The sequence below is a fragment of the Ursus arctos genome, unplaced genomic scaffold, assembly GCF_023065955.2.
Source record: "Ursus arctos isolate Adak ecotype North America unplaced genomic scaffold, UrsArc2.0 scaffold_22, whole genome shotgun sequence".
Taxonomy (NCBI): Eukaryota; Metazoa; Chordata; class Mammalia; order Carnivora; family Ursidae; genus Ursus; species Ursus arctos.
The window spans coordinates 57,472,739-57,487,732 of NW_026622897.1; the positions used below are offsets into that span (position 1 = coordinate 57,472,739).

The window sequence follows — 14,994 nt, forward strand, 5'->3', positions numbered from 1 at the left end:
ATTTTGAAATTATTACAATGATTAGCTTAGTTATTTCAAATTTGTATTATAAAATATTATCCATAAATATAGAATACAAAATAATGTCAATAATAAATAAACAACAGCTATTGCAAATATTTATGGAAAGCTTCCCATGAAGCTTATTTCTAAGAGAAAGAAAAGGAAATATTAAAAGATGAAAATAGAAAGAGATCCTGCCAATATGGGTTTGTATTTATATGTTTTAGTTTTCAGAAATCTTCTTGTTTGGGAAGAAGAGACTAACCACTCGGTCACGAATCTGCTTGGTCTTGACACCATACACCAGGGGGTTGACTGCAGGAGGCACCAAAAGATACAAACTTGCAAAAATGATGTGAATGCTTGGAGGTACCTTCTTGCCAATGCGGTGAGTTAGGAAACTAAACAGCGCAGGTGTGTAGGAGACAAGTATAGTGCAGACGTGGGCAGCACAAGTGCCCAGGGCTTTAGAGCGGGCGTTCTGAGAAGACAGCCGGAAGACTGCCTGGAGGATTTTGATATAGGATGTGGCTATGAGCCCTAGGTCCAACACCATCACTGAAAGGGCCACCGAGATTCCATATGCTCTGTTAATGAGGGTGTTGGCACTGGCCAACTTCACCACAGCCATGTGCTCACAGTAGGCATGATTGATGACATATTTAGTGTAATATGGTAGCCTTTTAATAAGAAGAGGACAGGGCAAAACCATAAGGCTAGCTCGGATCATACCAGTTAGACCCATTTTAAGGACCACTGGTGTTGTCAGGATGGTGGTATAACGCAGTGGGATACAAATAGCTCCATAGCGGTCAAAGGCCATGGCAACCAAGAGGGCTGACTCAGCAATGCAGAATGTGTGGATAAAATACATTTGTGCTAGGCAAATACTGAAATCAAACCTGTGAGCATCCAGCCAGAAGATACCAAGCATCTTGGGGGCTGTGGAAGAGGTAAGAGCCATGTCATTCACGGCCAGCATACAAAGGAAGAAGTACATAGGCTGGTGGAGGCTTGGTTCTAGTTTGATGGTGCTGATGATGGTGCTGTTGACCAGCAGGCCCAGGGCAAACAGGACGAAGACAGGGATGCCAATCCAGCAGTGAAAAGTTTGCAAACCAGGAATACCAACCAGGAAAAAAGATGAGATGTAGCGATGTGTAAATTGTCTGCCATGTTAAAACTGGAGAGCTTGCAAGCTTGGATACAAAGTAGCCAGGCTAATCCCCTCTGGGCAGAAGACAGGATGACAGAGCAATTCTGCCAGCACCTGAGGGGTTAAAACTTGAAATCATCAGGTAAACCACTTCGCCATTCTGAATCCCAGCATCTTCATCCACACATGAGAAAACCGTGTTCGTATTTCAGAAATTTTTTCCTGACTTTTGGAATTTTATTTAATTCTACTCTATTTTGTTATTTCCTAGTAGAGGATGTTAGTAATATAAGGATCTCATGATTGTGTCAAAGCCAGTGTTGGATTCTGTGATACAGACAGTAAAAAAAAAAAAAAAAAGAAAAAAAAAGTCAAGTTGTCTTGTCAAGGACGTTGAGATCAGTATGGATACACATGAACAAACATACAAGCACACAATAATTAACAAATATTTCATAATGCGATCGTTATTTTAATAATACTCTTATTCGCAGAGATTATAATTAATTAGGAGTTCAGAATAAGATCTCCTAATCCCAATATTGAAGAACAAAGCTTATAAAAACTAAAGACGGTAAGTGCCTTATCATCATGGGCAAATTTATTTTATTTTCAGATCATGCTTAAGATGATCTGAAAGTGGAGAAAAGAACAGACGATCTACAGGTGGACAGCATAACATAACCATATAAACAGGGAAAAAAGGGAAGGTTTTAATTTCTTTATGCTGCTAAATGATTTAAAATTGCTACAAGTGAGCATATTAGGGGTTAATAAGCCCAGTCTATCTTCTGCAAAGCCATCACTCTCAGCTGTAAACTCAGCCCTACCTCTGGCTGCCATCCAGACCTGCTTAATGACAGCAAAGAGCAAATCAGGTACAATTCAGCCTCGCTCCACAGCAAAAATATTTTCTTATGACTCTTGCTCTGACCATATCCTTTAGTTTTGATAACTCCCCTCTATTTTCCTTCCTACCATCCAGTTTCTACCTAATATTGTAATTCTGGAACATGCACTCTACTCTTCTTAATCTGCTTCTTAAATTTATCTCAATTTCTGTTCACTAACTCCACTGATATGAAAGCTCAAGGTCTGTTGAGAAATATTCCAAGTGGCAATGCTTCCTTTTGTCTAAATACTACCTGTGTAGGGAAAAACCGTGCTGGCTATGGTATCTGCATCTCACTATTAAACATACTGGGGCTACATGGGTAAGTATCTGAGGTATTCCCTTGTCAGGAATTGAAAAATGTCAAATGAGTCATAAAATATTTCAGAAAAAAATCAGAGCTTAAACTTTAGCCACAATATAGATACCTAGAGTTTTAGCAATTACTATATATGGATGAGGCCTATTACTCCAGACAGAGATAAGAACTTCAGACAAAATCTACAGATATCCACAATTCAAAGTAGGAAAGGTTTTTAAGTGTGTATTAAACTTCTGCTCTTGGAGATCTTCACATAATTATTTTCCATTCGGAAAGTTGTTTTGCCAAGTTTCTTCTGTGAGTCTCAGACATACAAGAGACTAACTTACCTAGAAATATAGGCATATACATTTTAGCTAGGAAACATTATTTATGATTGCAAACGAGTGTAATTACTCTTGGTAATGCTCTTGGTATATGTAAATATTTTAAAATCATCTTTTAGTTTTTAGTAAATTAACTTACAAAATAGTAACATATTTAATCTATACTAAGAAAAAATAAGAACAGTGACTTCCCATTAAACAAAAGTTTTCTGTGAGAGCCTTGGAGTAGGGCACATAGGAAATTACAGAGGATGGCCCCCACATGGCAGTCTGCTTGTTACCATCTCCACTTCTACCTAGAAAGTCTTCTCTATCTTCTCTCAGGCTTAGTTTGAAAGAAATATTGAAGAAATCCATTGTTTCTATAAGGCAATTCTTTATATGTTCAGCAGACAGCCTGGCAGGACAGTCAGAATACCTATTAGCACAACCATTCCATCTGTTTCTGAGTCATGTAAGTACCCTATTCCTTCTGACTCCCTGGGCTTCGCCATTTTGGCCCGTTTCTGGATCAGTCCAGTTAGCCCTTGCCTGGAATCTGCCACATCAGAGTAGAGGACTCTATCAGAATACCATGGCATTAAGAGGGCACGTATTGCACGGAGCACTGGGTGTTATATGCAAACAATGAATCATGGAACTTTACATCAAAAACTAAGGATATACTGTATGGTGATTAACATCACATAATAAAAAATTATTATAAATAAAAAAAGACTACCATGGCATTTTCTAGACAGTGCTTTTGAATGCATTATCTATTTTATATTAATGTATTATAATAATAACACACAAATATATCCCACACTAAAATCAGTAAGTTCTCCCATTCCTTCCCCATGTGATTGCATCTTACTTGCTGGCAACAACAGCCACCCAGAAATTAAATTAGGAAATCACAGAATTTTGTTTACCTCCTCAATCTATTTATAACTAAACCTTCCGTCAAGCAACCATGAAGTCCTTATTTCTGTTAGAGCTCTTACCGTATGCTTTGTATGTGTTTGTTTTCATGCCAACCATCTTCATCATTATGAACCCCAAAGGAAGTTATCAAATCTTAACTCTCAATAGATTCTGAGAGAAGATGGGATGTTTCTGTACTTCTCCAGGCTCTGTGGAATTTCACAGATTTTTATCTTAGTTCCAAGGCTTCTGATCCACGAGAGATGAGTTACATAACCAGAAACTTCCCTCTAGCAGAAATTTCCAAAGTTCTTCCACAAACAGATAAGCCTCAGCGTGTGTGTGTGTGTGTGTGTGTGTGTGTGTGTGTGTCTTTAGCATTTTATTTGGTTCCTCTTCTCTACTATCAAATCACATTACTCAATATCCATTATGTCTCATAAAAGTGTAACATCATTTATGTGTTTACAGATCAGTCCTTCCCATTTTACTTTCACCTGCTTTATCTTAAATTCCATCTCACAACCCATGATATATTGCGGATTACAGTACAACTAACTATTACTCTCTGAAAATCCTCAAACGTTCATTTTCCATCGTCGCATCTAGGTCAATATGCTACGTGAGGGTGGTTAGAAAGTATGGCTGTGGTTGCCATTGGAGCAATGGGGACTCAAGTCGTAGTTGTGGTGGCTTTGGAGTGGGTTATTTTGATGCTCCGGAAGCCCCTCTCTTTGGAAGGCTGATATGTCCCTTAGGAGAGAAGGGGAAGGACAAAGGGAAAAGAGGCCTGGGCCAGGACTGAGCACCAAGCAGTAACAACGTCTCTCTAGAACAGCTGTGTAAACTCCCCAGGGCTTGTATGTGGGTAGTACTCATGTGTTTCTCCTTTGGAGGGTCTACAGTCTTGAGAGACTCACAATGCCCAGTTGAATGAGACCTCTGAGATGCCCATCAGATATGCAGTTCATGAAGAAATCTCGGAGAAGACTTAGAGAAAATCAATTTAGTGTGGGCAAACTCTGAAAATTAAGAGAAGGAAATTGCTAACCTTAAAGCCAGTTTGATTATCATGGAATTGGCACTTACGTCTTGGGAAAAGATTAAGCTGGTCTGAAAGTGTAAAGGTAGCTCAGAGCATTGCATGAACTCTGATTTGCTTTCCTTTTTCTCTTGTACAATTTTACCGACACGATTCTCATACACCCGGTCACCTTCCATTTCTCCTTCCCTATTAACAGTGCTCATATGCATGTGCAGACTTGTGTATTCAGTCCTTCAGAATTGATGAGTCAGGATCGCTCTCTGCTGTGGCTGAACTTGTCTATCATCCCTCCAGCTGTGTCATAAGTGGTCATACTTATTTCCTTACGTTTCTGGCAATTTCAAGCTTTCTATGTTCTTCCGATCTAATATAGAGGCTTAAAGGGGATTTCAGTGTCCTTTTAATTCCTATCTCGCCCCTTACCAAAGAGTAAGAACATCTACTCATGTGTTGGAGTGCCTTGTACCCATTCTTCTCTGTCTTAAACTGATTTTACTCTTCAGTTTTCTCTTGGAGATTCTGTATTTTTCTGTATGTTTGTTAGATATTCCTACCTAAATCTGGACAAAGGCTTTGCCAGCATCTTCTCCCAATTGATCTCTTACCTTTGTCTATGCTATTCTTAGCTCTACAAAAATCCTGCATTTGATTTAAAGTCATGAAAATTTCCTGGTATGTTTTTATGCATTTGGAAGTGTTTTGTCTTTCGTATACTTATTTCAGTTATCTTCCCACATTACCTTCTACGAACGTCCTAGCTTTAACTTAACCTTTTGGTCTTTCATTCGTTTGGAGTTCACCATGTTTTCTATAGAACATAAGGTAGAGATCCAGTTTTATTTATTTATTTTGTAAAACCATCTAACATATGTTCATTATTTTTCCATTATTTTGTGGTGTCATCTTAAATGTATATTATATTCCTGTATATAAATGAACATTTCCACACTTTCTAGTTGTTTTTATGTTTGTATTTATCTTTTTGTGTCTATATATAACATTTCATCCCCATGTCTTAGTAGTATGCCTTGAGAGCTTCTGCTCTTACTTCTCAAAAGTGAATGTTCCATCTATGAAAATTGAATTTTCATATAACTTTAGAGTTGGTTATCAAGTTCCTAAAAAACACAGATGAAATACTGGTTTGTATTTCATTGAATGTGTGACTGAGAAGAGAACATTCTAAATATTTTGTTCATTCATTCAGATTATTTCTATGTCTGTTAATTAAATTAAAATAAAAAATTATCCATAAAGGTGTTTAATATTTTTGTCTGGTTTGTAGATACTTTATAACATTTCTTTCTATTAAAATAGAATATTATATTTAGTCATAATTTTAAAATCTATAGTACTTGAATAGATAATTTATTATCTAAGTTGATCTCATGTTAAAAATAATAATTAAATTATCATAATAATTAGAAGCTGTTTTTCTATGCACTAACGGGTTTTGCTAGGAAAATTAACATATCATCCATAAATGACAATGTAATTTCTTCTTGTCTAATCCTTACACATCATATTTCTTTTAATTTCTTTAAAACATAGACAAATTGTCTATTTGATATTTGAAAACTGAATTTGAAACAAATATACTTTATTTTTTTTTATTATTATGTTCTCTAAATCCCCATTACATTAAGATGATGGAGAGTTTTGTTCAAAATGTCTCCATCATTGCTAATTTTCTTATATCAGTTCCTGAGAAAAAGATGCTAAAATCACTGATAATTATTGCTTTTTCTATTTCCCACTTTACTTCTGTGTGCTTTGATTTCATGAATTTTGAAATTAGTTATTAGATAAAAACACTTGTATAATTGTTGTGCCTTATTGATGAATAGGCACCTTTATAATTACAAACTGATCCTCTTTAGCTCTTGTAATACTCCTAGTCTTGATATATATTTGCCCATATGTCAATTCTACCCTTTTTATGAAGAGCTCTGTCATGTTTTCTTTTTCCTATTCTTTTTACTTTTAACCTACATACAAAGTTTTAATTAAAAATATTATCATAAAGATGAGTTCACTTTTTTCTTTCAGCATACAATATGATAGGATTTAACGTATGCATAGAGTCATTTGATCTCTACCGTAATCGTGATGCCAGAAAACATTCTGTTATTCCAAAAATCTTCTGTATGCTATCCTTTTTTAGTCACACTCTACCCTGACCCACTGGCACTGCCAGACACACCCTATTCTGCATCACTAACACTGTCTTTTCAAAAATGGCACAAAAATAAAATCCTACACTATGTAACTTTTGACATTAGATTATTTCACTCAATTTAAAGCCCCTCCTGCTCATGTTCTGTCTCTCTAAAATAAAGAAATACATCTTTAAAAAATAAAAAAAATATAGAAAATAGTAAAACTGGTGAAATATATTAAATGTTTCCCATGTGTCATATTGTGATTTGATTTTATTTCAAATAGCCAGTAAACTGAAAACATAAGCTTATATAATACAATTTTTTTACGTAAGCAGACAACATCAACTACGCCTCCAGTGACGCATAGGAGAACCCCGAAAGAACAGTTGGAGACTACTTTCAGTTATTCATCAGGGTAGCCATAACTTTTGATAATCATGGTATACCCATTTGGACTGAATTTACTTATTTTAGTTTTCAGAAATCTTCTTGTTTGGGAAGAAGAGACTAACCACTCGGTCACGAATCTGCTTGGTCTTGACACCATACACCAGGGGGTTGACTGCAGGAGGCACCAAAAGATACAAACTTGCAAAAATGATGTGAATGCTTGGAGGTACCTTCTTGCCAATGCGGTGAGTTAGGAAACTAAACAGCGCAGGTGTGTAGGAGACAAGTATAGTGCAGACGTGGGCAGCACAAGTGCCCAGGGCTTTAGAGCGGGCGTTCTGAGAAGACAGCCGGAAGACTGCCTGGAGGATTTTGATATAGGATGTGGCTATGAGCCCTAGGTCCAACACCATCACTGAAAGGGCCACCGAGATTCCATATGCTCTGTTAATGAGGGTGTTGGCACTGGCCAACTTCACCACAGCCATGTGTTCACAGTAGGCATGATTGATGACATATTTAGTGTAATACGGTAGCCTTTTAATAAGAAGAGGACAGGGCAAAACCATAAGGCTAGCTCGGATCATACCAGTTAGACCCATTTTAAGGACCACTGGTATTGTCAGGATGGTGGTATAACGCAGTGGGATACAAATAGCTACATAGCGGTCAAAGGCCATGGCAACCAAGAGGGTTGATTCAACTATGCAGAATGTGTGAATGAAATATAACTGTACTAGGCAGACATCAAAGTCAATCCAATGTGCATCCAACCAGAAGATACCAAGCATCTTGGGGGCTGTGGAAGAGGTAAGAGCCATGTCATTCACGGCCAGCATACAAAGGAAGAAGTACATAGGCTGGTGGAGGCTTGGTTCTAGTTTGATGGTGCTGATGATGGTGCTGTTGCCCAGCAGGCCCAGGGCAAACAGGACGAAGACAGGGATGCCAAGCCAGCAGTGAAAAGCTTGCAAACCAGGAATACCAACCAGGAAAAAAGATGAGATGTAGCCATGTGTAACATTGTCTGCCATGTTAAAACTGGAGAGCTTGCAAGCTTGGATACAAAGTAGATGGGCTAGTCTCCTATGGGCAAAAATCAGGGTTGACAGAATAATTGATTCAGTATATGGAAATCCCAGGCATACTAAAACAGGCTATCTAAAGGGCTGACTCTTCTCTGAAACTTCTGTAAGCTGTTGGGTCAATCACTTCGCCATTAGGAACCTCAGGATCTTCATTTGCAAATAAAAAGATTGACTCAAGTTCTTTTTGAATTTTCTCTTCTCTGTTCAGTTTTATTCTAGTCTACTCTTTCATCTTCATTATCTACTAAGTATACAGGTAGTGATAAAATTTCTGCTCCTTTGTGCCTGGGAGTTTTCTGAGTTGTGTGATATAGATATCAGCTTTGCCTTAAGAAAGTCAAAGACCACTCCTCTCAGGGAATTTTCAATCAAGTGTGGAAACACGTGCAGGCATGCACAAACACACAGGGGTCTGCATACATATGTATAATAATTGCAAACAATGCAAAAAGCAATTGTAATTTTAACAACATGGTAGTCTACAGACAACTTAATCAAATAGGAATGCAGAATAAGAAATCCAAGCAGCTTAAATATAACCAAAATTCTTGTGAACGTTAAAAATAATAAGACTTTATTCTCACCATGGCAAATGCTTTCTTATTTCAGAAAAGATCTTAAGGATAATCAGAAGGACAGTATATTAGAAGCATGTTCAAAAATGAGGAATATCAGCTGAAAGCAGTAGAAAAACACAAAACTGCCGTTAGCGTTTTAAATTAATATTCTCCAGAAAACAGGTTTTTTGCAATGGCTATATCTCCACAACTTTTTATTTAATTCAAAAACAAGTACCTATATGACTGCATTTATCAATCTGTCCAATTTTATTAAGTATATACTATGTTTCAAGTAATAAGGAAAAATTGTTTTTTTCTGAGCCATCCAAGGAAAATTAACTTTATTCAACATCTCATAAAGTTACCATACACAATTTTTATAAAGATTGACATGAAAGTTCATTTAACATTTTAAGTGATGGGGGGGGGAGTTGGAAATAAGTTACCTGCTCGCAGAATTTTTTTTGGAAAGCTTTATTTCTTCATTCTTTCAGATAACCGAAACACTGCTATCAACACACATTTTCAGCTAATGGGAAATAACGTAAGTCCATTTGGTGTTCTGCGCCCTCTGACACCTAGCCTCGATCCTGGCTTTGCAACCTGCCTAGTGACAGTGAAGCACAACTCAATCTCCATCCAGTCCTCCAAGTCTCAGTGCCACAGGCATCTTTTCATGATCATTCACTAATCTGGTCCTTTTGTTCTAGTAATTGCCCTCAAACCTTCTTCTGAGGATCTAATTCCTCCTAATATCGTAATTCTGAAATGCACACCCCAGTCTTCATTACATGTCTTTTTAAAACTTGTAATTGTTCCCAATATCTGCTCCTAAGCTCAGCTGATATGAAAGTTCAATAAATATTAATAAATGTTCCTATTGATAATACCTCTTTGTTTGAACGTCACATAATATATGTGAGGGAAAAACTTTCTGGTTATAATGTGCATGTTGTCCTCTTAAGCATGTGCTACTCTGGACCTATGTGAGTAAGTATCTAAGGTGTTTCCTTATAAGACAGCAAGAATTCAAATTTGAGTTAATCATTATAAGTATTTCAGAAGAATTCAGAATTTAAGCATTACCCAAAACACAAAGACCCAAAGTTAGGTTAAGGATCACCACATTGGATGTGAGTCCCATAACCTCAGGTAGAATGGTATATATAGAGAGTTTGATGAAAGATATCAAAGAAGCAGGAATTTCAAGAAACCTAAAAGTGGGGAAAATACAAAGAAAGGCACACTTAGGCATATCATAATCAAACTATGAAAATCAATGATAAAGGGTGATTGGAACATTCATTCTAAGGAACAACAAGAAAAATGATGGCTGTTTTCTCATCAGAATCAATAAGGGTCAGAAGATAACAAAACCATATATTTGGAGAAAAAAATGACAATCTGAAATTCTATATGCAGAAAAAATATCCTTCAGCAGCGGGAGCATAAGGACTTGGGGCAAGAAACTAGAAGTATTGAACATGTAAACTATAAAAGGTTTTAAGTTTAATAAAAAGAGTACTTGATACCTTTGTACGTTTTCCCATGTTCCATGATTTTTCCTCCTTTTGTGAAAAACAAAAATTCAAGAGGATGTTGGGCAGAGAACTAGGTATGCAGCAAGCAAATAATACACCTAGAAATACAAACATGATTTCTAGGTAGAAAAAATTACATAGAACAAAATATAAGCTTAATTGTTTCGTGATACATTCATACTTACTAATAAAAGTAGGTCTACAAGCATCAGTAAATTTACTTATAAGACATTACTAAGGGTTGCCGGGGTGGTTCAGTCAGTTAGTGTCTACCTTTGGCTTGGGTCATGATCCCAGGGTCCTGGGATGGAGCCCCACAAAGGGCTCCCTGCTCAGCAGGGGGCCTCCTTCTCTTTCTTCCCCTGCCCCCACCCCTACCCCCACCCATACTCACTCTGGCTATTTATCTCTGTCAAATAAATAAATAAATACTTTTTTTTTTTTTTTAAAGACAATACTTAGAGAAAGAGGTTAAGTAGCTTCAATTTATAGAGGGGCCAGGCTCCCTTAAGGGCACCAGAATTTGTAACACAGGGAGCTGTAGGAAAACAATTCCAAGAGCATGGCAGTCTATTTTGAATGAAGTCAATAAAGTTGTTTACCTTATATTTAACAGACAGACTGCCTGGGAAGTCAGAAAGCCTGCTCACACCCTCTAGCTTCCTGTTAGCTCTGTTTTTGTATCTGTTTCTGAAACATAAAGATACAATGTTCCTTCTGCCACCTGGACTTTTTAGCATTTTACTGGCATCAGGGTTAGTTAGCAGAATCCCTTGCCTGCAACCTGCCACTGCAGAGAGCATGAGGTTAGTAGAGCGTGCAGTGCTTTCTATGTGAGCTGTTTTATTATATATAACATGCTTATACCATGTCTTAAATAATCTCACTTCAAGATATCCCACACAATGTTCCCTGTTTTCCTCAAAGCCCCCCCCCCCCATCTGCCTGTATCTCATTTGCTGGCAATGGCAGTCACACAGTCATTTAAACCAAAACTCTCAGAGTTATTCTTGACCCTTTGCCCTTTATAACCTTAACAGTACAATCCAGCAGCCACTACATCTTACTGAATTATTTGATATCCATCCAATATAGCATATGTCATTCATCTCTGCCATCTTTAGTTGTGACATTTATTCATTCCCATGTAGTCTGTGGCATACCTCCTAATTATTTCTCCTGTTTCTGGTTTTTCTTATACAGTCCACCTCCTCACATGATCAACTATCTTTCAAAAGTCAGATATGACTATTTTGCTTAAAATCTTATCACTGAAAACATCATCTTTCAAACAAAAAAATGTTAATTCATATTGTAAGTTTTTCTTACCTCTCTCAAGCTCCTAGTCTTGCCACTACTACCCTTCAGTGTGCTCCGGAAATTCTAGCAGCTCTGGGATCATGCTCTATGGTTTTATTTTTTATGACTTTAAACTGACTCTACCTTTGGACTTGATTAATTTTTCGCTTATTGGCTTGATGAACTCTTATCTGTCTTTTTAATTCCTGATGAACATTTTCTGAGTCTCTAAAGTGTTTGCTGTCTACCTTCACCATTGACGAACCCTCTCATCCAGTAGTCCCATATCTTTCACAAACACTGATGATCACAAGTATTACACCTTGTGGTAAGTATTCCTTTACTTGTCCCAACTACTCCACTACCAATATGAGACATGAAATAAAAGGGCCATATATTAAGGACTTTGTGTCTCCAGTGTTTTGCTCACTTTTTGATACAGAGGAAGCAACTAACTGTCAGTGATTTGATATCAACTGAGATATTCTTTCCGCCAGATAATGTCACATTACAATAGTGTAAAGTTGGTTTTGAATCATGAGAGCATCTTATGTTCTACGTTGGCAAATGGGGAAGGTGGTGGTTCTGGACTCCCTAAATAGCCCTTCATCAACAAATACATTCCTCCTCCAGTTTAATCAAAGATAATACATCCTCCTAATTTTCATCAATGCTGTGCTTCCTTTCAAAAAGCAACTCCATGTGGAAGTGTAACATTATGTCCAAAGGACACCGATGTGCTGAATCCTATGGGTACAGAGGGAATTATTTTGAGACATGGAAAACAGCATTTCGTGACTATGTTTTTGAGTGACAGACATAAGTCCAAAACATCCTTTTTTTTGTTCATAATGGAATATGCTAATACATATGTTATTCTATATTTTATTTTCATTTTTTTCCAGAAACTATTATTATTCCAAATTTTGCTACCACTCAAGGAATAAGCCAAGCATATTCAAATAATAGAGAACAACAATTTATGTGTGCCAAATATATATTTTCAGCCCCTTAAACCTTTTTGGGGGGGCGAGGGCTTGAGGAAAAGACTTAGATGTATTTTGAAAGATCATTAAAGGCAATTTATTTTTCTCAACAACAAAAAAAGACATAGAAAATAGAGAAAACTTAACTCATGTCGGCAGCTTCAGCTTCATCCCATAAAATCTGCCCCATTTTCCATCTTAAACAAAAGAAAGACAGGCAAAGAAGTAAGGAAAAAGAGAAAGCTTTTTTTCTTACGTAAGCGATTGTCTCAAATTGCCATAATCTGGAGTGTTCAGGAGCCTCTCCCCTTGCACTGGTAATTTTCATTTCACTGCACTTTCACACCTCCCACTTCAAACACTCTTCATCATCAGCTTTGATGTCTACAGATAAGTAGATCTCGCCCATATTCACCGAACACTTTGACATATGGCTTGTGCTTTACATTCCCACCTGCACTGTTGTTATATGAAGAGATGACTTTGAAATATGTACATTTAGATCCTTTCTAACCCACTGGCTCGTCATCATTCCCACTTTCCTTACTCCAACGATGAATTCACTGCACTATACATCATCCCACACACCTTTTTCATCATCTGTAACTGTGCCTCCTCTGAAAACCTAAATTCCAAAAACCGTATCATGGGTTGAGCATCGCGTTCTTTTCCCATACTCTAACACCCAGCACTAATTCCTTCTCTCTAGATAAACAGATTTTGTGGAATGTCACTTCAAACCTTTACTCATTAGCATACCCAGATATCTTATTCTATTCGCTTTTGTAGGGACCAAGGGCAGGCTGCCCCAAGATGGGCCATGTTGGCATGAAGATTACTCTGAGCTGAAGATTATCAAGACCCTACAGCCTCAAGAGAAACTTTTGTCCCTCCATTAAGTACATTAAATAATCCAAATTGGGGGTCTTTCCCAGAATAAGGGTTATTAGCAGAAATAATTTTTATCTGAGTGACCCATCCATATGGTAGGGCAAACATCTCATTACCAAACATCTGCTCTTCTTCTTGCCCAGTGAACTGCATTTTTCCCTCTGAAGTCCGTATTCTCTTTAGTTCGGGATGACCTATAGACCTCATTTTACCTGTCTTTGAAATTTCCATGTCTGTGTGGATTCCCTGTATGCACACTATTACGTCTGGTTTTCTCCTGTTAATCTGTCTCGTGTCAATTTGATACTGAGTCCAGCTAGAAGGACTCTTGAAAGGGGGTATGGGACACTCTTTCTCATCTATTTTCCAGCTCTCCCACGTTGTCTCCAATGTGTTGAGCACTACTGGGGGAAATCATAGCTATAGGGATTAATATTACTTCAACTATATCTCGGTTTTTCAAACTCTAAAATGTAAGTAATAAAAATAAATTTCATTTCATTGTGTAATTTTGAAGAGTGTATAACCCAATTACATGAAATGTTTAGTCAGCCACCTGGCACCTAGAAAACCCCTAATAAGTGTTAGTTATTATTATGAGAAACAATATTCAAACAGTATTCCATAGGAGGAAAGTCTGAGTATGCCACTCAGTATGTGCTCCATTCTTACCTCCTAAAAATCATGGCAATAGCAAGTATTCATTCAAATGGCTTCTATAAGAACTAAATAAGGATATTCATATAAATAAGAAAATATTAATATAATTAAGAATTTGCATTTCTTATTTATTTATTTATTTTGATGTAAAGTTTGATGATTCATTAGTTGCGTATAACACCCAGTGCACCATGCAATATGTGCCCTCCTTACTAGCCATCACCAGCCTTTCTAAAAGTGACTGGAACACAGTGAGCACTTAACAAATGCTACCTGTTAATAGATTCAATTGACCTACGCTTACTGTCTTGTCTTTGTACAGGATTAGGTATTGCAGTTTAGAAGGGAAAATTGTTAAGAATTATAAATTCCCTGAAATTCCTACTCTACTTGCAAATGCTCTTAAATGTACATTCATGTTCACCACCCCCATTCAAAGACATAAGAGAAGGACTCCTTCCCCATCTGTTTGTCTAATTATCCACTCACGTGAGCTCCAAACCAACAGTCTGCTCTTAGAGAGATTCACTGAATCAATAACTTGGGTCCTATTAAATCCGAACTTCTTCCTCTCCACGGCATCCTCTCAGTCGACTGCACTGACTTTAAGACTCGCTAATGTTTTGTTCTTCTCCACTTAACTCAGCCCATTTCTCATATATTTCTTGGAAGAAAATTGAAAATTCCTTATTTTGTAACATCAGTGTATTGCCCCTGCAGATATGTGAAACTGCTTTTGCAAAGCAGGTCAATGATTGCCTCAAAAC

The 14,994-nt window shown here is 37.2% G+C and overlaps 2 protein-coding genes across 2 annotated transcripts; both read right to left on the reverse strand.

Annotated features, from left to right (window-relative positions):
- Window positions 1–226: 226 nt before the first annotated feature.
- Window positions 227–4,859, reverse strand: LOC125282508 (olfactory receptor 52P1-like). The gene is made up of 2 exons (XM_048217443.1): window positions 4,657–4,859; window positions 227–1,172 (listed from the first exon to the last, which is right to left on the reverse strand). The coding sequence occupies exons 1-2, from the start codon at window positions 4,857–4,859 to the stop codon at window positions 227–229; spliced, it is 1,149 nt and encodes a 382-aa protein (XP_048073400.1).
- A 2,423-nt stretch (window positions 4,860–7,282) lies between these two features.
- Window positions 7,283–8,236, reverse strand: LOC113269429 (olfactory receptor 52P1-like). Its single transcript, XM_026518318.2, has one exon. It carries the CDS (start codon window positions 8,234–8,236, stop codon window positions 7,283–7,285), a length of 954 nt encoding a protein of 317 aa, XP_026374103.2.
- Between the last annotated feature and the right edge of the window lie 6,758 nt (window positions 8,237–14,994).